This window comes from Dunckerocampus dactyliophorus, chromosome 21, assembly GCF_027744805.1.
Source record: "Dunckerocampus dactyliophorus isolate RoL2022-P2 chromosome 21, RoL_Ddac_1.1, whole genome shotgun sequence".
Classification (NCBI taxonomy): Eukaryota; Metazoa; Chordata; class Actinopteri; order Syngnathiformes; family Syngnathidae; genus Dunckerocampus; species Dunckerocampus dactyliophorus.
In genome coordinates, this window is record NC_072839.1 from 1,467,745 (window position 1) to 1,493,719 (window position 25,975).

The 25,975-nt window shown below is 44.3% G+C and overlaps 1 protein-coding gene across 1 annotated transcript; it reads right to left on the minus strand.

Moving 5' to 3' along the window:
* Window positions 1-25,045, minus strand: mkxa (mohawk homeobox a). Its single transcript, XM_054765417.1, has 8 exons — window positions 24,925-25,045; window positions 22,695-22,993; window positions 21,862-22,114; window positions 18,930-19,089; window positions 15,203-15,356; window positions 12,830-13,183; window positions 2,609-2,642; window positions 1-2,427 (listed from the first exon to the last, which is right to left on the minus strand). The coding sequence occupies exons 2-8, from the start codon at window positions 22,915-22,917 to the stop codon at window positions 2,232-2,234; spliced, it is 1,374 nt and encodes a 457-aa protein (XP_054621392.1). The 5' UTR covers window positions 22,918-22,993; window positions 24,925-25,045; the 3' UTR covers window positions 1-2,231.
* Between the last annotated feature and the right edge of the window lie 930 nt (window positions 25,046-25,975).

Consider the following 25,975-nt stretch of genomic DNA (forward strand, 5'->3'; position numbering starts at 1 on the left):
CCAAATCCTTGACCACAATCACAGTCTGGCTTGTCAAGAATACAAACTGGGAACGGAATGGCAAGGAATGTGCGTGAAGACAGAAGACAGACAGAAGAAGTCTGCTTTACTGGAACGAGCATCAGGGCCACGCTGAAAAATACACTACTACTACTACTACTACTACTACTACTACTACTACTACTACTACATCCCATGGAATGACAAAGTTGTATCGTTTCTGAAAAAAACACTGAAATATTGTGTCATGTGATCCTAGCAATCATCGTTTGTTGGCTTTCTTCAGTTGGCAGAAATGTTTCACGTCTTCAGCAACGAGTCTGAAATAAAGACCTCACTTATCCTCGTTTCCAATTATTTGCATGGCTTCCTGCATGTCAAACTACATTTTCTCCCTTTAAAATGTATTTTGTCAGCCGATACGGGTTCATTGGATTGATATTGTTCATGTTTTACACAGATCATTCAGTTTTCTGTCGACATTTTGGAACAAATAAAAACAAAGCTAACACTTAAAAAAATATACACATTTTATTCTTGTTAAGACCTCGGTTAAAAAATTAAATTGTGAAATTAATACTTAAAAAAGTTTTTTTTTTTATTTAGTAAAATCTCACTTATTGAAACTTTTTGATGGAAAAAAAACATCTATTCTAGTAAGATTGTAACTTCTTATAAAATAACTTATTAAAATATGTTTTACCTTTAAAAAAAAGACTGATTACAATAATACATTTTATGTCCAGAAATAAAAAATTAATTAAAAAAATACTGAATACGTTTTCTTGAAAAAAATAAATTCTAGTAAGACTAAGTTTATTTTAAAATAATGTATTAAAATAGATCTATTTTAAAAAAAATACATTTGGTCCGCCTTATTGTTATAAAAAAAAACTTTAGTCACAAAATATGTAACTTATTTTTGTTAAGACCTTGGTTAAAAAAAAATAAAACAATCAAACAATAAGATTTAATTCATTCTTTTAAAACTTTAAATGAAGGAACAAATTCCATAAGCCTTTTTTGGAAACTCTTCTTGGACCTTTACAACTTTTTTGTGAAAAAAGAAAAAAACAAAAAAAGACTATTGTTTAACATTTTATAAAAAAAAAAGGTTATTTTGTTTATTGAAACGCGAATGTATTTTATTCTAGAAAAATATATACAACTTTTCTTGTATTACTATAAAATAAATCTCTAAAAAAAAACCCACCTTGTTTTCATTAAAAAGATTTTAAAACATCCAAAAAAAATATAAAAAATCTGCCTTCAGCCTTGTGTGTGTGTGTGTGTGTGTGTGCGTGTGTAACGTATTTAGTGTGGCCCTAATACTCTTCCATATTGGCGTACATAAAGAGTATCTTGAAGATCTTGAAGGGGAAAAAAAAGGCTGTAGTCTGTTGTGCACAAGGGGGGGGGTAGACCAAGAGGTTGTTAAATGTGGTCCAGCAGGCTGATGGAAGCGTGGAGAAGCAGCAACCAACACGAGGAGAGCAAACGCTGCAACGTACGCACGTGAAGACAAACACAAAAGTTACAAAGTCCAACGTGTAAGCTCGCTCTCGAGCTTCTTGTAAACACCAATTTCTATCTAATGCTCAACAGCTGAGGATGAAGCAGGGCTGGGGGGGACATGGGGGGGTCGGCGGCGCTTTTTGATTGGTTTCCAGCCTGCACATCTTTTATCTTGCAGCGAGTAGAGACGGGAGAAAAGGCAGCGGCGTCCTTGATAACGCAAAGTTAAAACATCCCTTTCTCACTGCGGGGGTGTGGGGGGGGGGTCAAGTTTGTCCATGAAGGCGCGCAGATGTCAGCAAGCGCACGTGACGAGGAGAGCGTGACATCACCCGGGTCGGGCTTCTGCACGTTTTGCTGGGATAAGGCGGACGTCCGTCGCTGATGGAATCCAATCCAAGGACGAGACGCGGCGCTCGTCGGCTTATCGCTGGCGTTGGCGCGTCACGTCTGCGTAACCAACGCCGCTTGTTTGTGTTTGTTGTGTGCGCTTGATGATCAGGGATTCCACTCCCACCTTAAGAAACTCCAAAGAGGCACAGAAATCTCTACTTTGCAACGTCGCAAAGGCACTTTGGCAAAATGCACATTGAGCATAAAAAAATACAAATAATTTATTAGGAAACAAAGTCTCGCTGGAGGAAATACTGCAGTAAAACCCAAAAGAAGTCCGTCCTTCCAAATGTTTGCATAGAGTGACGAGGCTCAGCCGGGAGCTAAAACTTCTGCACCAGCGGAACTTTAACAGTCTTGATCTCGGCTATGTGGGACGACTTTTGGATGATGCAGCTGGTGGTCCCGGAGGCGCCGTCCTTCCCCTGCGCCAAGTTGGTCAAGGCCATGGCGGCGTTGATCTCCTTCCAGTACGTCTCGTCTTTGCCCTTCGCCTTCTCCTTGGGTGCCGCGCCCACGCTGGGGACACACGAACCAACGTCAGGCAACACAATGGAAATTAGCAGGAAATTAGCAGCCCGCCATTTTGGTGGAACCAAAACTGAAAGTAGCAACAGGGATACGACCCCTCCCTTCAACACTGATGGCGACCATCACGCTGAAGAACAATCTGAATCCGAATACGAGGAGAAAAACTCACTTGTCACATTTACTTGATCCGTGCTCCGTGCTTTCTGCAAAAAGAAAGAAAGAAAAGGATGAAGTATGAAGTGAAGATGATGTGTTTCTAACGTACGAATGCGAGCGAGGAGGAGGAAGGTGGCTAATAAGATGAGTCATAAGATCCAGTGTGTCATATTTAGTCCCAAAACAATCACCCCTGCCAACCTCGTTGTGAGGAAATGATTTAGAAGAGCTTGAAAGACTGAAGTGAGTCAGCGACGCTCCTGAAATGGAAGCAATCATCATCTCATGTAAATCATTAGCATGCAATAACATCCTCAGACAATCAAACACTGCTTGGCTGCAGGGCCCCCACCGTGTTTACTCCAACATGCTCACTGTGTGTGTGTGTGTGTGTGTGTGTGTGTGTGTGTGTGTGTGTGTGTGTGTGTGCGTGCGTGCGTGCATGTGTGTGTTTTGCAAGCAGTGAGGATGATGACACACGTTTGGCTTTGAGGAGGCGCTGAGGCATCTGGACACGTTCTCTTTCAGCTACCTAAACACGCGGCTCAGGCCTTGGACAGGCTGGCTTTAGACGAGCAGAGACGACGGTACGCGACAGTACACAATAGTACACGAGAGTACACGGCAGTACACGAGAGTACAGTACTTTGCAAGGTGTTGCACTCTACAGTACACTGCAGTGTTTTCTTCCATGTGTGATTGGCAGATGAGAAGGTGTGAGTAGTAGTAGTAGTAGTACTAATAGTAGTAGTACTAATAGTAGCAGCAGCAGTAGTAGTAGAAAGTGTGAGTAGGAGATGAGTACATGATCATGTACTTTAAGTACAAACATGAAAGAGATTTTTGCTGTGAGGAAGTGTTGTGGTTCTTCCTGACATCCAATCACACTTTTTCTTTGGCTTTTGTGGTCGAGGTATTTCACGAGTATTGGAGGTATTATTTCACTATGGCTGTATTGCAGGTATTAGAGGTATTTATGTACTGGAGGTATTTGACGGTATTGCAGGTATTGTTTTAGGTGTTTGAGGTCGTTGACGTTGTTGCGTTTGTCTTTATGTTCACCTCGTGGATCAACGTGCTGGACGTGGCCCACCCTCTGCAGTGCTCCGCCAAAATAAATGCGAGGCTTCCTGTCAGTGTTTGGCTTTGGAATCAGCACTTCTACAATTCCTGAATGTTTTCACCAAAGCTTTTAAAAAGCGTGTGACTTTAAACTTCTACCTCAAGTTTTTTCTTATTGGCTCGTTCAGTCAGAAAGACAGTGAACGCATCATCGTCTGCTTCGCTCCTTCCCTTCTGCTTGCTAGCATCGTCCATGATGGAGCGGGCCAACGATCACATGATGTTTACTTTCCAACCTTCACTGCCGTGCTCTTCCTCACTGGCACAAACAACGGAAGCAAAGACGCCGACTTCGGCGACACATGGTGTCAGTGTGGGCCGGGTCTTAGAACCTCCAGTAGAACCCCAAGACAAGAGCAGCTAACCGAGTACACCAACCACCACCAGCGTCAACAAAAAGAAAAATCCTCCCGCCGTGTTACGAGATGTGCTAGCCAGTTTCTACAAGCCCCGGTGTGTGCTGTCATTTGGACACGCATTGACCTCTAAATGGCCCCCACGGCTTGCCTCATGACCTCCATGATGTTGCATCATTTCAGTCATAATCCTGCCAGCAATCTACAGTGGAACCTTGGTTAGCATACGCCCTGGTTAGCATATTTTTGGTTGAAAACGTACGCAAAAATGTTGCCTGAGTTTGTGTACAGTTTCCCAGTTAGCGTACAAAAGGGGTGCACATGACGTCGATCATGAACTCCACTCCAGAAATCCGTGTTTTCTGCACGTACGCTTCTTAAGTGTTCTTTCAGGATGAAATGGAAAATGTGCCCGTTGCTGAAACCTTCTTGATATGTTGCCTATTTTCACAGACGTGTTCCGCATTACGTGTGGTTATCTTTGCCATGTTGAATATAACTTTGGTGACCTGTGACCTTTGAAAACGTGAATGTGAACTCTAATCATTCAAATTTACAAAAGGATTTCAGAGTTTACTGATGAGATTTGGCACGTTATGTTTTACCGAACGAGGTAGATCATTTGGACAAGCGCGTGCCCCCCCTGATAAGCACGTCTGCCGTACACAAATACGTACTCTTTTTCTTTTTTGTCAGATGTGCGTTCGTAAGCTATCTTTATTGCAAAGCGTTAGCTTGCTCTCAAAACGAAAGCGAAGTCGCACACATTTGCATCATTTAGGGGAACAATGGATTCGGTTAGCGTACGTTTTGGTTTTCTTCTGACCTTCCGGGCCGGATGACCGACACGGACTGAGGTTCTGCTGCGTCTGGTTGCAAGGAAAGAAGCGAATGAACTGCGGTCATTCCACACGTCGCGCTCGGTGGAGGTATTTTCCCGTTGAAGCACCCGCTGTTCGGCCAGGCTGCTCAGGAAAACGTTCCACAGCTACGTGCCTCGAACGTCTACAACCACGACATCACAAACCAGCTTCTCATCTTGACTTTTCACTTCCCGGCGTCGCTACTGAGCTGTGAGGCGTCGTCGGTGCCGTCGGGCTGGGCTGACAGCGGCGTTTCACGGAACACCGACGGAAAGCTAAGAAGTCTGATGGTTTCTGGCGCGAGGCCGAAAGTCCAAAAATACGAGCTCACTTAGCATCCCTGCGGGGGGACGAGGGTGGGAGGGCACAAAGTGGCTAGAAAAGCGGGAGAGAGAGAAAACGCAAAATGAGGGGGAAAATAAAGTCGGGCTGACAAATTAAAGAGAGGATGAGGTTCCACCTGTTGGGATGAGTGCGGCCCGCTGCCATCGTTCCCATGTGCTGCTGTTGTTAGCAACATGCAACAATAAACAAAGCACGGGCAGGGCTGCATTAAGACCACAAATAAACGCACACTTTTATATTTACAGCGAGCGGCAGGCCTCGGGCGCGGTGCTGAGATCATCCCAAGGAACCCGAGTGTCAATTCTACAAAAATTATAGGTTGCCTAAAAAAAAAAAAAAGGAAAAAAGTAAGAGTGGGAAGACTTTTCTTTTCCCATGACAGCAACGGCAGAGAAAAGATAAGAGAAAAAGATGAAATGATGATGCAAAAACACGTGAAAGCTGCTGCAGTAAGAAGACGCGAGTCTTGCAGCACTTGGTAGTTTCATGGCGGTCTGAATGGATAATTAAGCCACAAACCGCCAAATAAATCAGGAAAATGTCAGGACTCTGCTTACTGCGTGTCCTTTAATTTGTAAAGAACCCCATAAACTGGTTCCTGCTGGTTCCAGCAAGTCCTCTGTCACAGCAGGAAAGAAGATGCACGCGTAAATAAACTCACGTAGGAACTTTAAGAATTCACTGCTACATGTTTTTAACAAGGTGGGGGTCGTACAGTGTCAGCTTGAAACATGGCGTCACTGTCAGGGGATTGACGTCATTTCATTGGTGGACTGATGACAGAACAAGAATCCTATTGGAAAGTACCTGAGCCAAGGAGCGTGAGCTAGCTAAAGCTAAAAGACAAATAAGGACATGTTTGCCATCATCATCAGTGGACCATCTGTCCCCCAGTGATAAATGAGCCGTGGGCTGCTGATGGCCCCTGCTGGGCCGCACCCCTGCTTTTGTGGCTCTTCAGCGGGGCTCGGCAAGCCACGACTATTTGACTTGATGGCTTCCTGTTATGGCCGATGGAACGATGGTGATCCGCGTCGCTGCAGATGGAGGATTTGTTTGGAGGTGTGTGTCACGCAACGGGGACTTGGCTCAGGGCTGGGCTGGCGGGTGCGTGCCCGGAGAGCACGAGGCATACGAGCGTGTTCAGGGGTCAAATCAAGCGCTCCTTTTTTCTCCTGCCTGTGAAGTTCAGTGCGTGTCGTAACGTTCCCCGACCTCACTTGGAAACATTCACTTTCAGACGCATTTGGCAAGCTAGCACACCCAACACTCAAAACCTTATCAGCCACCTGAAACACCAGCGCCAGACCTCCGTGGCGTCACACCGGCTGCTCGGAGCGTGTGCCCGAATACAGTGCACCTTGCTGGGCCACGGCAGGTGGCTCCTCCCCCTCTATGCTCTGGTTGTCCTGATAGTAGTGATGTCATCATATTTCATTAGGACCAATCAACAGGTACACTTGGTCAAATCCTAGTTTGTTGTGGTCCTTCTTGCCTCCAGGTGTGCACCAACGACACTTCAATCTAAACTTCAAAGTGTAATTCTTTATCAGTACCGTATCTTGAGGCACAGAAAGTTATCGGTATCAGTTTGTGGGAAATAAAAAGATGTCCTCCTTCTCCACTGCATTTATTTGTCTATTACTTTCGGGATCAACTGGCAAAGTCCCAAACATCAACTAGTCGATCGCGACTGACGGGTTGGTGACCCCTGCTCTAGCAATTTAGTGCCGAAGAACCTCACTGCCGTTTTCCAGGGGCAAAATGAAAGCTTGGGGGAAAATTCCCAATAACAGGATTCTTCCAGTGACACATACAAAATTCCAACGCAAACATCCAAAAGGGAGATGAGGAGAACAGATTTCCACTGAAACATCTCATGGACGATGTGCTCACAATGACCCCGTGACTGCAGGTCAAGACTAGACCAGATCATTGTGTAATTACAGCAAGAGATGAGTCAGGGGTGACTGTCATTATAGGTCAGCGGATGGAACACGTATTAACCAAACCCGCTTTAGCGCCTTTGTCATGAGGCAACGTTTAGCCAGACTGCTGCATGTGCAGATGTGCGCTTGGACTTCCAGTCCACTTTTTGCTTCAAAGAAGAAGTGACAAACCCTCCGGGTGCTAAATAACGACATCTCCTGATGCGGTTTCTGATTTGAAACCAATGGAGTCCTGATTACCAAGTGGTACCGCCGACGCCTCCGGGCTGGCTCAGCATCCGGCTGGGCTGACGATGTGTATTTTTAACAATGCGAGCTGTCGTCCCATTCTGCCAACTCCGCTTGGATATTCGTCCTTGTAGCCTTAAAAACACGCACTCGTGTGATTCATTCAGCCAAAGACATTAAACATGACAACAATTTGTGTGTCTGGCAGATGTCACCGTGTCAGGGAGGCTTTAAGAAACAGGAGTGAGGAATTAATTAGTGCGAATTCCTCTCTTGAAACGCACGCAGGTTGTCACCGCGTTTAACGTGCCAGTAATCAGCACTCCTCGCCGTCCGCCAAGGAGACGCGAGCAAGTGGGGACGCCACGGACAAACAACAGACCATCATCACCGTGATGAAGAAGATGGGGGTTTATGTCACGCAGCCTCACGGCGCATGAGTCACACGAGCAGTTTGACAAAGTAAACGACGACAATCACACTGCAGTGACTTCATCACAACAGCGACTCAAACGCTGCCGCAGCGGGCATTTTACCACTGCAAGCGTTTATTCAAAGCAGGTGTCCGTTCCAGGCGAGCCAGATATCTTTCTGTCCATTCATTGGTTGACAGAAAACTGCAGTTTCCATTTGTGTGTCTGCCAATCAATCAATCCGCACCACAGCGTCCACACTGAGTCTGACGCTCGTTTAGAACTTTATTCTGACCTGAACACGTCAACAGCAGTGCAACTCCAGCTCCACGTATCTATCTCCAACTCACAAACACAGAACTGCACTTCCTCATTGTCACGCGACTACAGCGAGGTGCATTCAGGGACACGCATGTGTGGTCTAAACAAACAAAGACAAAGAAAAGCAGTTATCACTCACTAGCGCACCTCCTACCGCGGAAGTGCAGTTTGCTGCATTTAAGTATGCTCGGAAACCCCCGAAAATACAATCTACACTCAAACCAGTGCATTCAATTAAACAAATGACATGATGTCCTTGAAGGCAGCCCCGCATGACTGAAAGTAACAGTTGAACTGTGATTCACACGTTCTTCTACGGGCGTTTGAGTTCCAGACGTGTGTGCTATACTGTATCTTTTCGCTTGATTTCAATTTTTAGTTCATTTGGGGCTGTTAATATATACAAATATATAATGCCATTTATCTTTTTGTTCATAAAATAGAGTAAAAAGATTTCACACCGTTGAAATGGTGGTTAATCGTGATGAGTTAATTTGACAGCCCTACACGATACGTGACGAACACAGCTGGACTCATGCTGTGAATCAACAACGTGAGACGCCCACCATGTTGTACACCAACCAGGATACGCACACCAACAGAAACTGTTGAGCTGGAGTGAAAATGAGCTCATTTGTAGAACTGGATTGTTTCCAGCACTCACGAGCGCACAGCATATCAACTATAAGGTACCACTAATGCTAGGCTACATGCATGTCCGGGCTGCAAGGCTTGTTTTTTGTTTACTTGCGACTGGAACATCATGTTCGGCTCTCGTAAGCATCCGTACTTTCCTGGTGGTAGGCCTTGTTTGTGTCAAACTGCGCTCGCTCGTCCCCCTCAGCCTATTGTTGCACACGATGCAAACACTGCCCTTCCTCCACAGACCAGCGCAGCAGGCATCTGTGAACGCCATGACCTGATTGTTTTGGGGCCGGGCAAGTTGATGATTTAAAAACGACCAGGTTGCGAGGGCTCGGTATGAGCTGCGTATAAACAAAGTCTGCGTCGGTCAGTCAACATCTCCACGAGAGTGACAGCTAGAACGAGGATCATACCGCAAGTCTGCCAACTTTCAGTCGTTCCCACTGTCCCTGAAGGACTCCGCGCTGTGGTGACAAGAAAGCACACGATGACGTTACTGGAGTGCGTTCATGGGAAAGCCGGAGTGGACTTACAGAGTCTGCACCAACTGGCAATCTGATGAGATCAAGTCCTACCTTGTCCAATAGCGAAGCAAGAATGTTAGACAGTCAAACCTCGCTTTTTGAAAGCAAGAACTCGTCATACAGTATTGCACGTAACAAAGTGGCCCATTTGCCCTGTGATAAAGTGATCATTCCTCCACATCAACTACCCAAACAAAGTGGGAGTGCCAGCATCGGGATAAAGAAGGAGAGGAACACGATTCAATTCCATCTCGCTGCCAGGATGTACGGAAAGTCCATAACATTGAGGATTATTTCACATTGCTTTCTGCGTGTTAAGCTATGATTCATCTCTATCAAATGTCTTTTTCGTTGGTATTTTTGGGTGCCTGGAACAGACTCATTGGAATGACATTATTTCCTATGGAAAAATAACTTTGGGTTCCGCATGTTTCGCTTTTCCTTGTAACGTTTGGAATGAACAACCACCGAGGTTCTACTGTGTCTGTATTCTCAGGGTATTCAATCACCACAGTGACTAAGTAGGACAGCCCTGCAGCCCTCGTGCCCTAGCGCCATATTGTACGATAACCACAATGTATTTTTCATACATTTGATGTGAACCAAAAAATATGGTAAGCGAGGTTCCATTAGTTTATTAGTTATATCAAACTGTTCAACGTGGAAACTGGAATAAAAATATGGATTAATTGGAATTACATAATTTCCAATGGGAAAAAGTTTTCTTGGTTTTTGTTGACCCTTTTGAAATGAACAAAAACCGAGGTTCCACTAGATCTGTATTCTCAGGGCATTCAATCACCACAGCGATTCTAAGTAAGGCAGCTCTAGCGTCATATTGTAGACTCACGGAATTCTTTATGGAAATTTATGTAAACCAAAACATATGCTAACTGAGGCGTACGCTAACTGAGGTTCCACTACATTGTATTTATTAGGTATATCTCTAAATGTTTGACATGGAAACTGGAATAAAAATATGAATTAATTGGAGTGACATTATTATTATTATTACGGGAAAAATGACCTCGTTTTTGTGCATTTCGGTTTTCGTCTAACCTTTTGGAATGACAAAAACAAGAGGTTCCAATGGGTCTGCATTGTCAAAGAATCACCACAGCGATTCTACTGGAGGTAGAACAGTCCTAGCTTAGTCACTGGTCTGAGGAAATCTTTTTCTAGTTCAAATTGCTCCACGTTTCTAGAATTCTATAAGTTGACTGATGTGGACATGCCGCATGCCACTTCATCATCATCACCATCATCGCTAGTCATAGCCAACCAGTGGCTGCCCTGCCTCGCCGCCAACATTCAGTACTTTTCCACATCAGCGGAGTGGCTTGCTAATGTGGCTAATGCATTTCATTGTAGAAGAGAGACATCCTGGCCACATGTACTTGTGTCATACGTCTGACCAAGATCACTCAGCCTCCTCTGGCAGGGACGTTAGGCTTATTTAGGGAATAATGATCTATATGATACCGGACGAGGTGAAATCTAGCACCGAGCAAGAAGGAAAACATTCAGTGCCATTTAATATCCCATTAAAGGCTCATTTGACATGAGCCCCTGGCATGTGTGATGGAATTCTACTGTTCCTTGCCTTCAATGAAATTCCCCAAAGGCTTTGGACTGTAGGTGTGTGTTTGTACTGGACGTTGTGTGTGCGTGTGCGAGTCATTTCAAGCCAGCAGAATTGAGTTTTCCATCGGGGTAAATCTACACCCTCCATCTCCTGCCACGTCTGACTGCCCTCTGTAGTCACAGATAACACGCCGGCCTCACAACAGCCAACTGCGTCCATTAATGGACTTTTTTTTCTTCCTCTGGCCAATAGCGTGACGGTTGCCAGGCACGCCACTTCTGCTTTGACCAATCCCAACTGATCCACTGGCAGGAATTCTACAAAAGAATGTGCCAAGAGACACAGATTGTGTTCTTTCAAGTCCAGAATCATCCTTTCGTCTCTTACTGACTGGAAATGTCAAGCAACTATGTTTATGGCCAAGGCCCTTTTGCATCCGTTGTGTTTATTATTGTCCATCTTTCCCTTTGGGGACTAAACCTGCACTAAAAACTCACCAAAATTGGCAGGCACGTCAAGACTGGTGAAAACGTTGACATTTTGGACCTTGAATGAACATGAAATCTGGTGGAGACATCTGCCATGACGGCATGAACTACACACAATCAGCGTAACCGATGTTCAAAAACACAAAGAGCGCCGGCTAGTTTGGTTCGAACCCGTCGTTTCGGCTGGGATTTACTGTCCCACATACTGTATATATTGTGGGACAACATATTGGCCAGCAAAATTTGTCCAGGCCTACGCCACACCTCCTACTTCACATGATGGGAATGAAAGACAGGTGGACTCCCCCCAGAACACTTGTGAAACCCATAGTGCACAGGGGGCACGAGGGTCCTTCAGGGCTGCTTGCAACTTTATGCAAAGTCCACAGGGGGCAGTATAGCTCTCTAATGCACAGGCATAGCGGGGCCTAGTACTATTCAAATATACACAATACAGATAAACCTTTAAGATAAACGGCTTTAAAGTCGTACATTTTGAAGTACGACTTAGTGCAGACTTCTGCTTACTTTCCTCTTATACGTGATATAATGAATGCTGTCGACTATCATAAAAACACTGTACAACAAACTTGACAAAAAAAGCTTTGTTCTGTTGGTTGGTTTTGACGTCTTTTATAAGGTTATTATTGTAAAAACACTGGAAAATCCAGATAGAGTACATAAGGTTTATATTATAATGACTTCTAAGTATAATGTGTCAATAATATATGTTGATTATTATATTCACTAACTGTACAAAAATCAACTGTGGCTAATTCATGAATTATTATTCATTATTTATGATGAATATCCACTTCAAATCCTCGCCTGGGAATTTGCTGTATTGGGAAAGTTAGAAGATCAGATGAGATGTTTTCTGTCTTATAGAGAATTTAAGATTGTTGATCAATTGTCTTTTTCACGGCCTGTCAAGGGTAAACTTTTAAGGAAAGGACACGTGTTTGCCTTCAGTCCTTGCGGCGTGGCTGAAAAAGGGGCCAAACGGTCGTGTTAGGATGAGCATGTTCCACACTGCCTTGTTGTGTCTGGCTTGCTGGAGGCCCGTCAGAGGAGCTTTGGGGGGAATTCCTTGTCTGCTGCTGTGAGTGTGTGTTCCAATGTGCATATATATATATGTGTGTGTGTGTATGTGTGTGTGTGTGTGTGTGTGTGTGTGTGTGTGTGCTGCTGCTGGGACTTATAACTGCATTATGAAAATCGCATTCCTCAACACAAGCGGCGTAGCAAATAAAACAAGGGAGAAGGGATGTGAGTGTGATTAACAGGCTTGGGAATAACAGAGCAGCTGCAAAAAGTCAAACAAAACGTGCAGATGGAAGGGACGTAACGTGAAAGATGGGGGAAGAAAAAAATGTGAGAAACGTGGCTCCTTACCAGTCCGGTAAACAAAGTTCGCCTCGGCCTCGGAGGAGGTCGGTGAGAGCAGCTCGTCGTCGTACTCGTTGGAGCTGAAGGATCCCGAGTGGTTCCTCTTGCGAGCGTCCATGACGGCGTTGGCTACCATGACGTGGCGCAGCGAGTCGTTGAGATAGCGGTGCAACAGGCTGCTCTTGTACTTGGGCGGAGACACGTAGTCGTCCGCCAGCGAGGACGCGTCGGCGGCCGAGCGCAGGCCGGCTCCCATCCCCATGGCCATCATGGCCGAGCCCTCCTTCTTGATGACACTCTGGTACATGGGCTTGGTGAGCTCCCCGGGGCCGCTCTGGCTTCTCTGAGGGTTGTCCCCATCTGGGACCAAGAAACGTGCAAAAACATTTAGAAAACGTCCCGATGCATCAAGACACTAAACACAACAAGTGCAGTTTTAATGTTTGTGGAATAGAAAATGTCAAAGTGAGACTAACGTACAGGCCCCCCATTGTGCAAATGTACTTTTAATTTTACAGCACCAAAAGTGAGATGACTCCATCATCACCCTCACCTCTTTGCTCCACTTTTGAGAGTAGTGGCGCTCAAACGGTCCGCTTGTGGAGATCCAGGTTTTCATGATGTAACAAAAAATGTTCTTCCTGTGACCGCATGTGTACACACACACACCACATAGCATCACGGAGGAAATAGAAATAGCAGCGAAAATAGCAGGCTTCTCCGCACATCTTAAAATGAAGCTTCTGTTCATCTAGCTATGTAGGTTGTCACCTACGACTATCTGTTAACTGTTGAACATGTCTTGACCTAACATGAGTTGGTTTACATTTAAAAAAAAAAATTATCGTATCAAAGGCTTCTCTACACATCTTAAAATAAAGCTTCTGTTCGTCTAGCTATCCATGTTTTGTCACTTATGACAATCGGTTAAACTGCTGAACATGTCTTGACTGAAAAGGAGTTGGTTCACATAAAAAAATGTATAGTATGAAAGGCTTCTCTACACATCTTAAAATAAAGGCCAGAGTTCTGCTAGCTATCCATATTTTGTCACCTAGGAAAACCTGTTTAACTGCTTAACATGTCTTGACCTAAAACAATTTGGTTTACACAAAAAAGCATTAAAGGCTTCACTACACATCTTAAAATAAAGCCTGGTGACAAACAGCTCATTAGGAGTCCTAAAAGCATTCTTAAAGCATCTAAGTTGCAGCATCAAGGCCAGAGTTGACAGTATCTGATACTTCAGAGTGATTGATCAGAGCTTGCTGACGTCTGTGGTAAATGTTATTTACGACGTTTCCATCCTTTTTAAGCACCATCAAGACGACAAACATGTTTGGTCAAAGGCTTGTGCGGTGCAGCAAAATGATGAAAAGCTCAATAAATATCAACTAATGTTGAATTTCCGCTGCCGAAGCAGCTGAGAAATGTGATTGCAAACCACAATGTCTGCTTGATGGTTTATCATCCATTGAAAGCTCTTTGCCTCTCGACAGTACTTTCCCTCTGCAGACGACCTACGATAGCAAGCGCAGGGCACTGCTAAGCTAATCACATGAAACGAAGTGTCTAGCTGATGAAAGACGTATGGGAAGCAGGTAAAAAAAAAAATGCTGTGGAAATCAAATATCTTCAAGGTAGTGTTCAGTCTTCTGATGGCAGGTCTCATATATCAGAAGCACGTGGAGGTACTCGTGACCACATGACGGACATCCAAGTAAAAACACTTCATGTCCTACCGGTGTGAAAAATATCTTTTCGTTCGTGTGCTGCTGCAAAACAAGCTGGACCAGGAGAGCCCACGCTTGGCAGGTCAGCGGGGTCACAGCACATAAATAGTGAAAGACGTTGACAATAACGTTTGGCCTTTCAGCGTTTGGGTCAAGTGTGGGATCAAGCTGCGGAAAAGTTCCTGACCATAATGTGGCGCGGGGGGAAGAGTGCGGGAGATATGGAGCCACTGGTGGCGCGATGGCATGCGGCGGACACAATGCAAACAACACGCACACATTCTTCTCGCAGCCGCACGCTCGGCCTCTGTCCCCTCTAAAACCTTCCCTGACACCGCAGCCTTCTTCCTCCCTGTCCCATCTCTCACTACCAGAGCTTATTCTGTATGTTTTTTCTTTATGTGTTCGCTGCCTGGACCGTGTTTTCTGTCCTGTCCGTGGCGAGGGAGGAGGTGCTTTGTTTGCTGTAAATACAGAGCCGAGAAAGACTGCAGACTGGGTGACGAGGTTGGCTCAGCAGGGTGTCTTAAAGTAATAGTTGGTGTTAGTGGTTGCACATGTGCAGCTAAAGGCAAGTAAAACGGTGCAACGCGTGGATTCCATCGCTTTCATTTACAAGACAATGGGAATCGTGTGGATGTCGTACCGTCTGAGCAGCTGTCGTCGCTGCTGACGCTCAGTCTTTCAGCGTTGCCTTGCACGTACTTGTTGTACAGCTTGATCCTGAGCGCCCAGCTCAGGTCGGGCTGCCTCACCGTGTTCTTCAGGCGTCTCCTGGCATTAGCGAACCAATTGGAAACCTGACAGAGAAGCACAATACAGCATTACGTGCATTCATGGATAGGTTACGTGCTAAAACAGTAAAGACAATTTGGATATTGGCTATGATGGCACAAATATTGGAGAATCGTGGGTGCATGCAGCCGAAATAAGTTTTCTGTCGGGTGGCTGGACTCTCCCTTAGAGATAAGGTGAGAAGCACTGTCATCCGGGAAAAACCCGGAGTGGAAGCACTGCTCCTCCGCATTGAGAGGAGCCAGATGAGGTGGCTCAGGCATCTGGTCAGGATGCCTCCCGGACACCTCCCTGGGGAAGTGCTCAGGGCATGTCCGACCGGTAGGAGTCCTCGGGGAAGACCCAGGACACGTTGGAGAGACTCTCTCTTACTGGCCTGGGAATGCCTCAGGATCCACCAGGAAGAGCTGGACGAAGTAGCCGCAGAGAGGGAAGTCTGCGACCCGACCTCGGATAAGCGGAAGAAGATGGATGGAAGTTGGAGAATCCGTACACTCCGGTCCTTGCACATCATGTAGAACATCACGTAGAACATTTGAAGCATACACTAAGTCTGAAAGGTAGGGTCGGGTCTGGCTATGTTAACAGAACCACATCCACAGTGAAACAAAGACTTGATAAAAACGTGGACTGAGGCTTGAAAGAGCAAACAGTCCAGTCCTGAAAGGAATTCCAGACAGTTCCACCTGAACTTCTCTGCACCTAACGCCCTCCACATGCTGGACATTCAATAAAAATCACGTCTTATTGATAAATGTTGACTTTGATGGACGTCTTCTATCTTTATTCTGGATTCAGTCAGCCTCCTTCCAATAAGACCAAGCTCCCACGGCGCAATAAAAGACGACACTCGAGCCAGTTCTTCCTTTCACCAGGAAAGAAGACCATTAGACGTTATACTGGAATAACGTCACGCTCAACAGACTTCGAGCGGCTTACGAAGGGGCCAGGACGGCACATGCATGCTAGAGTACTTATTTTTCTGACCGTCTCTGCAAGGATCGTGTTTCTTGTTAACGGAGACGTCCCACATCCTGTGACACACCCGGGGTAGAGGGACAGCTAAGCGCACGCTCCTTCTGGCTTCAAGAAAGACCATGCAAGGGGAGAAGAGGTGCTGGAAAGACCAGTAAGTCCACACCCTTTACTCCGTTAAGACAGGATAGCAATGCAACTAACAATTCTTTTCAGTCCATTCTTTTGAAGCTTGAGTAATCGGTTGGGACCTAGATGGACCTAGATGGACCTAGATGGACATAGATGGACCAAATCAATATGAAGCAAACTCAAAGAGTTAGCGCTTTGATCCGCAACATATCAGAAAAGCGGCAAACGTGTCCCATCACTGTTTTCCAAAGTCAAATGTGATGTGTGTGAAGACCTTGTTTTGCCTAAAACACACTCTTTCATGCATGACAAAGGAAATCACCGAACTGCCTGAAATCAGAGGATATTTGCATTTTTATAGCAAAAAACAATGAATGAAATACCAAAACCGTTAATGTTCAAGGGTGAGGGGAGGATGCTGCTGCGGATGTCACAAGATCTCCTTCTCGCGAGATTAAAACTTGACAAGATTTTTCATTCATAAAAAAAAAAAAAACTGTCTTGTGATAATAAATTCATCATGTATTAGTCATCAATTTAAACACATCCAACGACCCAGTTGTCCCAGCTAGGGGGAAAAAAACAAAAACCTCCACATGAAATTGCAAAGCCCTAATGCCAACAGTCGCCACTCACTGGGACGTTTGCTGCTGTTTAACAGCTGAAAGGCCAGCATTTCAAGAAGGGCTGCAAATGTTAGACAGTATGAATTGCATGTGAGAAAATACACGTCACAAAAAGCAATTTCACAACTTCACAACAGTGAAAGATGACATATTAATGAAAACATTGGATTATGATATACAGTATTTACTACATATTATAACATCAGTGGTTTATTTATCCCAAAATGTTGACAATAATACTGTTTAGCGTCATTTGGTGAGACAAACATTGTTTTGCGACACAGATCAAAGTTTGTTTGTCCATTCATGTTTTTTTTTTAATTGTACTTTTCCTGAAGTTGTTAAAATCTCGTGCACCCTCTCGTGAATCGGGTGACGTGACAGGCCTACTTACTACATCCACATTTTGATTCTGATGTGACAATGGAAAGGGTTCTCGCTCGGCACATGTCTGCAAACTTTCATGAAAACCAGCTGTGTGGTTTTTTGTCATCCTACATACTAAGTAACACACAAACCAGCTCACTAAATCATAACTCGGTCTTGCATCAGCACCCCACGAAGGGGCTAGACATGCTATGCAGAAGTTAGGCATAAAGACTCATTGTACCACAAAAATATTTCAAATCAAGCCCACATTCGAGAATAAATAAGGCATCCATTATATAATTAGCCTTTGATTAATTTTAGCCCATGGCCAACTCTAAAGAAGAAAATGACAAATAAATAAGATCATTTAAGTTACAACCTGCCAGTCCATCCTAGAGCGTGATTAAAAACAATTTACCTGCCAGCAATCACCCAGCCAGCGTTCCTGGCATGAAGGTACAGTGTGTGTGTGTGTGTGTGTGTGTGTGTGTGTGTGTGTGTGTGTGTGTGTCCCAGCGTCCAGCATGGAGCATTCCTCCGCTCTCAAACCACCATCACAAAAACAAACACCTCCATCTCTCCCGCCCCCGCAAATGAGAAGCAGATTAGTCATCATGGCTAACCCCCAAATAGCTACCGCCGACATTTTGAGGTCGCATGTGTGACCTTGTCTAAGAGCCGGTACCGTACTCATGGCTCTAACACACTTAGGGTTTCCTCTCTGGTCAGCAGGAAGAGGCAGAAGAGGGCGCCGGAGAACTTGGACAACATCACAGCTTGGGGGGGGGGGATATGTGCTGACAGAACTATGTATCATTAGTATTATTATTAGTATTAGTATCATTAGTATTATTATTAAGAAAAATAAGAATCAAGAAAAACAACTGATGAAAAAGTAAAAATTCCAGGATCTTTTAAAAAATGATTTATGTGAAAAATAAAATTTGAATGCTTATTTTATTAATTTTTTGGGCACCAGGTCTCCTCAACAGCAATATAAAAATCACCTAGAACCCATAAATCAATAAAAACAAATCCATACAAAATATGTACATTTGTAGTTTTACGTCACACAGCCTCTTGTTTCTAGTAGGAATTTGCATCACACAGACACACACTATTTATACCACACTACGTTAATTATACAAAAACAGCCCGAAAAGTTATCAACTGAATCGCTAAAATACATGAAGCCAAAAAAGAAACAGTGCCATCTGCTGGATGATCTTTTGGGACACTGCCCCAAGTGCAGAAGTCCAAAAGGAGCCAACTGCAGCAGTCGAGAGAAGGTAGAACCACAGAGTGCGCCAGTGTTATAAAATAAACAGCTCAAGTTGTAAAAACATGTTCTCCTCGCAGCCTGTCAGCTCCAAAACTCCACTTCACATCCAACTTCTTCCAAGCTGATTAGACACACACACACACACACACACACACACACACACACACACACACACGTGACGTGCAGACACCCACCTGGACCAGCGTCATCTGGGATCCCAGAGCCAGCAGGATCTTCTCCGTCTTGGTGGGGTAGGGGTTGTCCCGGTGCTTGTACAGCCACTGCTTGAGAGGCCGCGCCATGTCCTGCAAGGCCTGACGCTTGTGTCGCACTTTGCTGCCGCCGGGACGACCCCTTGGGGGAGCGCGGGGGATGCAGACATAGGACAAGGTCAGCCACGTATGATCCTACATTGATTGCTGAGAGTGCCAGTGCATTCATTTATGTGTTCATTATTGTGCTCTGCCACACTACATTACTTTGGCTCCAATCCCACTGCTCTACTCTATTAGAGTTTTTCAACAATATATTAATAAATCATGCAGTTTCATGGTTGACTACGGCCTATTAGTCCCAAATGAAGCATTTTCAAGCATAAAAAGGGCTGAAACAAAATAAAATAGAAATATAAGGCATTCAGAGGAGACGTTCAAAGACAATATGTAGTGTGCTACACTGCTCACTAGGTGTCAGTAATGATACTGGTTTGAATACTCTCACAATAAGCACAATACTCCCTAACAGACTACTGTTGCAGCCGTAACCCCCGCCAAGCTAAAACTCAACTCTGAACCACTGACATCACTTCCTGTCCACCCCAGCAACATACACAACCACAAGTCTTATTTATGTCTTATTTTCTCTTATGTCTAATATATTGGGTAATAGGAGTGTGAAAGTGACTATAAGGGTGTTATTTCTTGTCTAGAAGGCTGTAATAATGTTAAAAAGCGTATTTAGAAGGTCGTAAACAGGGTTTCTATGCTATAACTACAAAAATATTCCATTTTCCATTCCTTTCCAACCAAGATAAAGGAATTATGTTTATGCACTCAAGTCATTTTTATGTGTCATTCTTGTTAGCATTTCCATTCAACCAAAACACCCAGCACAGCATCCTAAAGATGTTTTGTTCCCCAATGCAACATGTCCAAAGTCAAACTCAGCCTACATGAAACAACTAAAGCTTCAAGTAAAAGTGCCCATCATCCTCCTGATGTGAGACATGAATACACGTCTCTCTCTTATCTGTGCGTTCTAAAGATATACAAACAGCTAAAAAGAGGGAGCTAAGAATGCATGTAATGGGACGCACCTATTCCGCCTATAAAGCCTTCTGACAAAACCTCCAAAAACAAGGCTCCATTTATATAACGTGAGCTGCATATTAACCAAGCGACAGCAACATTGTTATTAACATTGTTACGCCCAAGAACTATGTTGCTGGTGTAGTGACACCTCGCCACACCACACCGGCTAGCTACTAGCCGACGAGCTTCACCACACACTCGCTCACAATGCCTCAGGCCACTAGCGAAAGGTAACGCTACATATTGGAGCTGCCGCCACTGCTGCTGTTTTTGACGCTAGGTGTCGCGTTCCTTTCTATGTTCTATGCTCTGTGAAATCAAATTAGTTCCCAAAGTACTGCAAGTATTCCATGTTATGATGAATGTACCTGTTCTTACACAGTCACAGCATGGATAGAAAACCACTAAACCTTGTTGGAGCTTTTTGGAGGTGTTCTAGTAGCAGCCTTTCTAGGCGGAATAGGTGCGTCTCATTACGTGCATTCATTACCTGCCTCTTTTTACCTGTTTTTATATCTTTAAAACACACAGAAAAGAGAAAAACTTGTGTTCATGTCTCACATAAGGATTGTGGATGATGGGCAAAGTTCCAAAAAAAGTGCACTTTTCCTGAAAGACCGCCTGCATTAACCTTGTTAACCACAGCTGCAAAACTAAAAAAAATGCACTTTTCCTGATCTTAATGTCAAAGTGGCCCTAAAGTGGAATTAGATGTTTATTTATGAAGCATATAACGTTGCACAGCATGTTCAGTCAGGACCCATAAAGTAAGCACTCCATATAATTGCAATTTTGTCAGCCAAAAGGTTGCAATTAAGCTTATACGGGAGTTCCCAGCGAAAAAAAGAAAAGAAAAAAAACCTCAGCAAAGCCAAGAAGAAATATTGTACATTATGAGAATATGCTAGAATGATTCTTATTCATATTAAAGATAGCCTCAATTAGTTCATATTAAATATAGCCTCAATTTCCATGCAATCCACAATAACCGATTGTGTTGGAAATAAGATCCCAATGCTTCAATCTCACCTGTGGAATCTACTACAGTTTCAGGTTTTAGGAACCTGCAGATGTCAGTATGGTGCAGCACTCCACTCCTGCCTTTATCTCCCTAAAGAGCTCACACTGCACATGTAACATATTTCAGCCTAACCTCAAGTCCGACTGAGGGTGGTGTTCTCCAAATATTTTCCTTGTAATCTAGATTGGAATGAACATCCTAAAGTACATTTTACTCCCTGTTCTGAACATTGCTTTTTAAACATCCGTCCTACACACACGCACAGAACATCTTTTATGACACGTGGAAACACCTGATGACATGCAGTCCCATAAGATCATAACGTTCCCCTTGAAGGTCATCGCCGTCTCCTCTGCTGCTGTTATGCGAGCGCAATTAAGCAAAACAAAACCTACTTTAAACAATCTTTCCTTACACCTGCTTCCTTGTCAAAGGAACTAAATCAAATAGTAGGAAAATAACGGCGGGCCTGATGTGACGGACTAGACCACACAGAAAGTTGAAGGGCAAATGTATTTATTGGAAACAGATGGAGACAGCTACTGAATAAGACTGACCTACTTATTATTACACTGGGATTAGCTATATTAGAGGTTATTATGAGGGGGGGTATGTTATATTAATAACGCTTTACAGCGGACGGGAGTGGTTGGTGGATTCATGCGTAATTACGCACAACCACGAAAACAAACGCACCCGCCTATAAAGACACTTCGATATTTGAATGCCCATATACTGCAGCATAACCGTATAACGTGGAAGTAGTGTTACTTTGGTGATGAGTGGTGCGCGTACCCGTTCCGCCGGTGCCTGATGGCCTGGTTGTCTCTGATGGTCTGGTTGCTGGGCAGGAGGTCTGGATGTTGTCCGTCCATGACTTCCAGGTAATTTCTGCTGCTCATCTCCACCTCGGCGGCCTTCTCCTCAAACAGCACCTGGCCGCTAAGCTTGTTGAACACAATGGTGTTCATCTTTGGCCAGATAGTCCCCGAGTTGCGCAAAAGCGAAAGCGTCCCCTCGGGTGCGTCACAGTGCGCGCCTGTCTCCCCTGCGGAGGAAAACGGTTTCATTGCTAAGATGGACACATTAACACAACAATGAGGACAATATATATCCCTGAGAAACGTTCGTGAAGCTTCATTTTCCACATTTGGATGGTGCGTAAATCTCATTAAATAGAAAAACAAACAAGGCAGGAATTAAATGTTTGTTTTTTTTTATGGGGAACACCATCCATCCATAAAATATATTTTGTTTTTATAGTTTATAATTTAAAAAAATGTGTTCTAGGTAAGACTGAAGCATCAACATCAAAGTGCAATTCAACTGCTCACTTGTAAGCAATAAAAGCATGCAAGGTGCAGTTGGTCTTTGAAATGCATCATGAAGAGTATCACGAGCTACTGAAACATGTACATTTAGGACTAGTTGCTGTTACACCATGCACAAATAAGTAGCGTGCAAGATGCACTGATTATATACCGACAGCACAAGTGCAGCATCCATGCATTTTGTGTCATTCAAGTAGAGGCGAGCACACTTTCCACTGCAACCGAAACTTGTCATGACTTAAAAAGAGACTATTTTCACGCAGCAGCAGGTATATCTGAGTCGTGTGCTTGCATTACCGGTGTCGGCCTCTCCCCGAGTCAGTCCGCGGTGTAAAGCAGTAATCCAGTGTCCTCTCGCCCATGCCCCGCTCATGTGTTCCCCTACGGAGGTCCCGAGCCCAAACTCGCGGACCTCCGGCTCCTCCGCAGCTTTAAGCGGAGACCTGCAGCGCTCCACCCGGGACTCTGAATACGCCACCGTGCTCATGTTTCCTTGCACGCAAGCAGAGCCTGCGAACATACTGTGGATGCTTTAGGCCGGTTCATGGGCAGGGCCGGCGGGAGGGCGGGCGGGGAGGCGGAGGCCAAGCAACACGCTGCAAAAAGTTAGACAAGTGTGATCACTTTATTTGGTTGACATCCATCTTATTAGGACCCAGCTTGCTTGCTTCACTTCTTCCCTATTTTTTACAGCCTTATTCCAAAATGGATTAAATTCATTTTTCTCAATATTCCACATATAAGATCACAATCACACAAAACACATTTTTTGAAATGCAGTACAAGTAAATAATGAAGAAATCCCATGCATAAGTATTCACAGCCTTTGCCACCAAGCTGGTAATTGTGCTTAGGTGCATCCCTGTTGTACAGTCAGGTGGTTGGAGATGATTTGAATGAAGTCCCACCAGTGCATGTCAGAGCACAAAGCAAGCACCAAGACAAAGGAATTGTTACTAGACCTCTGATACTGCATTGTCTCCAGGCACAAATCTGTGGAAGGGTCGAAAATTATTTGGAATGGAAAAAGTTTGGAGCCACCAGAAATTTCCTAAAACGGGTGGATGAAGGGCCTAGGTCAAAGGTTATGACCTAATCCTGGAAAAAAACAACCCTGCAATAGCAGACCTCAGACTGGGGCAACGGTTCACCTTTCAGCAGGAAAAAGATCCAAAAAGCACACAACCAAGACAAAGGAGTGTCTTCAGGACAACTCTGAATGTCCTTGAGTGAGTGAGCCCAGACTTGCTTCCACTGACCATCTCTGGAGAGATGTGAGAAGAACAGATGGAGCTTTAGAAGTGCTTCAAACAGGTAGACGGGTGCGCCAAGCTTCTGGCGTCATATTCACAAAGACTTGCGGCTGGAATTCCTGCCAAAGATGCATCAACAAAGCATGGAGCAAAGGCTGTGAATACTTATGGACATGCCAGTTCATTTATATGTAATACATTTGCAAAGGCAAAATCAGCTGGGATAGGCTCCAGCATGCCCCGCGACCCTAATGAGAAGCGGTATAGAGAATGGATGGACGGACATGTGCAAAATGTTTTTTTTTTAAGTTGTCATTATGAGGTGTGTGTCAAATTTGAAGTATTTTTATTCCATTTTGGAGTAAAGCTGTGACAAACAATGTGGGAAAAAAGTAACATGCTGCTGCACACGTGTGATTCATTTCTAATACATCTGAAAACATTAAAAAAAACAGTTTTCATGTTGTCGTTGTGGGGTGTTGGGTGTAGAATTGTAAGTCAAATGGCTGCAATGTAACAATGTGGAAAAAGTGAACAGTTGTTATAGACTTGTGATTTCTTTGGATTGTTAACACATTTGGAAACATTAAAACAAAACATATTGTCTTTACGGGGAGCAGAGATTCCCAACCTTCGGGCTGTGGCCAGGTCTCGGTGCCTAGGTGGGGCCAAACCGAGTCCAAAAGACATTCAGCTTTTTAAACATGTGAGATGTGTTGAGTTGGGGGTGTTGGGTACGCTCGTGTTGCTTTGAACGTCATTGGAGAGCTGAGAAGCATGCAAGAACGGTTTTCTTTCTTGGAAGGACTCCAGTTATCATCAGCCCAAATACTGTTTCCCAGAATTCCAAGCTGCCTTGTTTTATTCCACCAGCATCAAACCAAACAATCGTAGTTCCAAAAAGAGTGGATTGTGTTTACGGCCAGACGGCTGCTGATTCCATCTGATCAAGCCTCTCATTGACTTCCTTTATAAAAGCCGGCACGTCATGCGCGCGTGAGTCAGAGGTTCCGAGGTCCTCAGCTGCGTGTTCCTCTGGGGTTTATCCAAAGTAGTGATTGGGAGGAGGTGACTAAGCAGCAGGACCCACAAGAGGAGCTGGGGATGCGTGTAATTATTGTTTATTTGTGCTTATTTTCATTTAACTGGGGGAGTTGACTTTTACTAACAGACTGTGCAAACACGTTCTCCTCTGAGGAGTGCAGCGGTGTAATCACACTAATTGAGGTCACACAGGGTTTATTTTCTCAGACTATGTGGGCTTTCCTTCTCACCTGAAGTCAACTTTGTTACCTGCCATGACCTTCCCTGGAGGGGGGGGCTGGTGGCGGCTTCATCCAGCAGTGCTTTCAGTCCACGACTTGGAAAAGGGCAGCAGGCACTTCATAAAAATGGAGGGCAAACACTCCCTGTCATATAAAAATAATAATAAAAAACTCTAAATTATACCAGAATTGCATTGCATGATTGCACCAATTAATGGATTGACACTAAAATTGCAAAACAGAAATGTTTTTTAATTTTTATCTTGTTTCAATAACAATATGTGCCCAGGAGCTAAAAGGATTTTGCAAACTTTGGACTCATGAACACATTATAACGGGACCGTGGCATCGTATGCATCGTAGCTCCGTGTCTTACGCCTCAGACACACCTGGTCTGCAAGATATTGGCTTTGTTGCTGCAGTAATAGTGAGGAGTCAGCCAGTAAGTGATCCAGTTTCTGGTGTCATGAATTTAATAAAAGCTAAGTATTTATTTACCGTGGGTGTGAAGATCCAGACATGCAGGGCACCTCCACAAGCCGGGGTAGTGTGCATCACCACCGGGCCAAAGTGCATCCTGGGGGCCATTTGTGGACCGCAACTTGTTTTTGTTTTTTTAATGGGCCTGTGAAACATTGCAGATGTGAAACATTACGGCAAAAAGCTGAAATGTTGCCACTCCTGACACCAAGTAGTTCTGTTGTTTTGTGTTTTGTACCTTTATTTCGTGAAAATGCACCAAACCGTGACCCTCATAGCGAAGTGCATACCAAACTGTGAGGGTGCCGTAGCGTTCCACCCCATTAGCGAGTTTTCATACCTCACTAGATGCTCTTTCAAAAAAGCCACCATTAAACAAATCTAGCGTCTTTGTCTGGTCTTATTGAGACTTTCGGAAAGCACAAATCTTCTCTTCTCAGCCAGCAGTGGGCCCCTCCCCCATCTCACAGCACTCAGGCATCTCCTTCTTGTGACAAACAAAAACCCAACAGAAGCAACAGAAGAAAGTTCATTCATATTTCTAAATATATATTTTTAAATATTTGAATATAAAAACGTA

What these genes read in the sequence shown, in the direction of transcription:
- mkxa (XM_054765417.1), bottom strand. Translation starts at nt 22,917, where the DNA reads ATGTTCGCAGGCTCTGCTTGCGTGCAAGGAAACATGAGCACGGTGGCG. An exon ending in TCGGGGAGAGGCCGACACCG is followed by an intron (nt 22,115 to 22,694) that starts GTAATGCAAGCA and finishes TTTCCTCCGCAG; the next exon opens with GGGAGACAGGCGCGCACTGT. An exon ending in GGATCAAGTAAATGTGACAA is followed by an intron (nt 2,428 to 2,608) that starts GTGAGTTTTTCT and finishes GTGTGTCCCCAG; the next exon opens with CGTGGGCGCGGCACCCAAGG.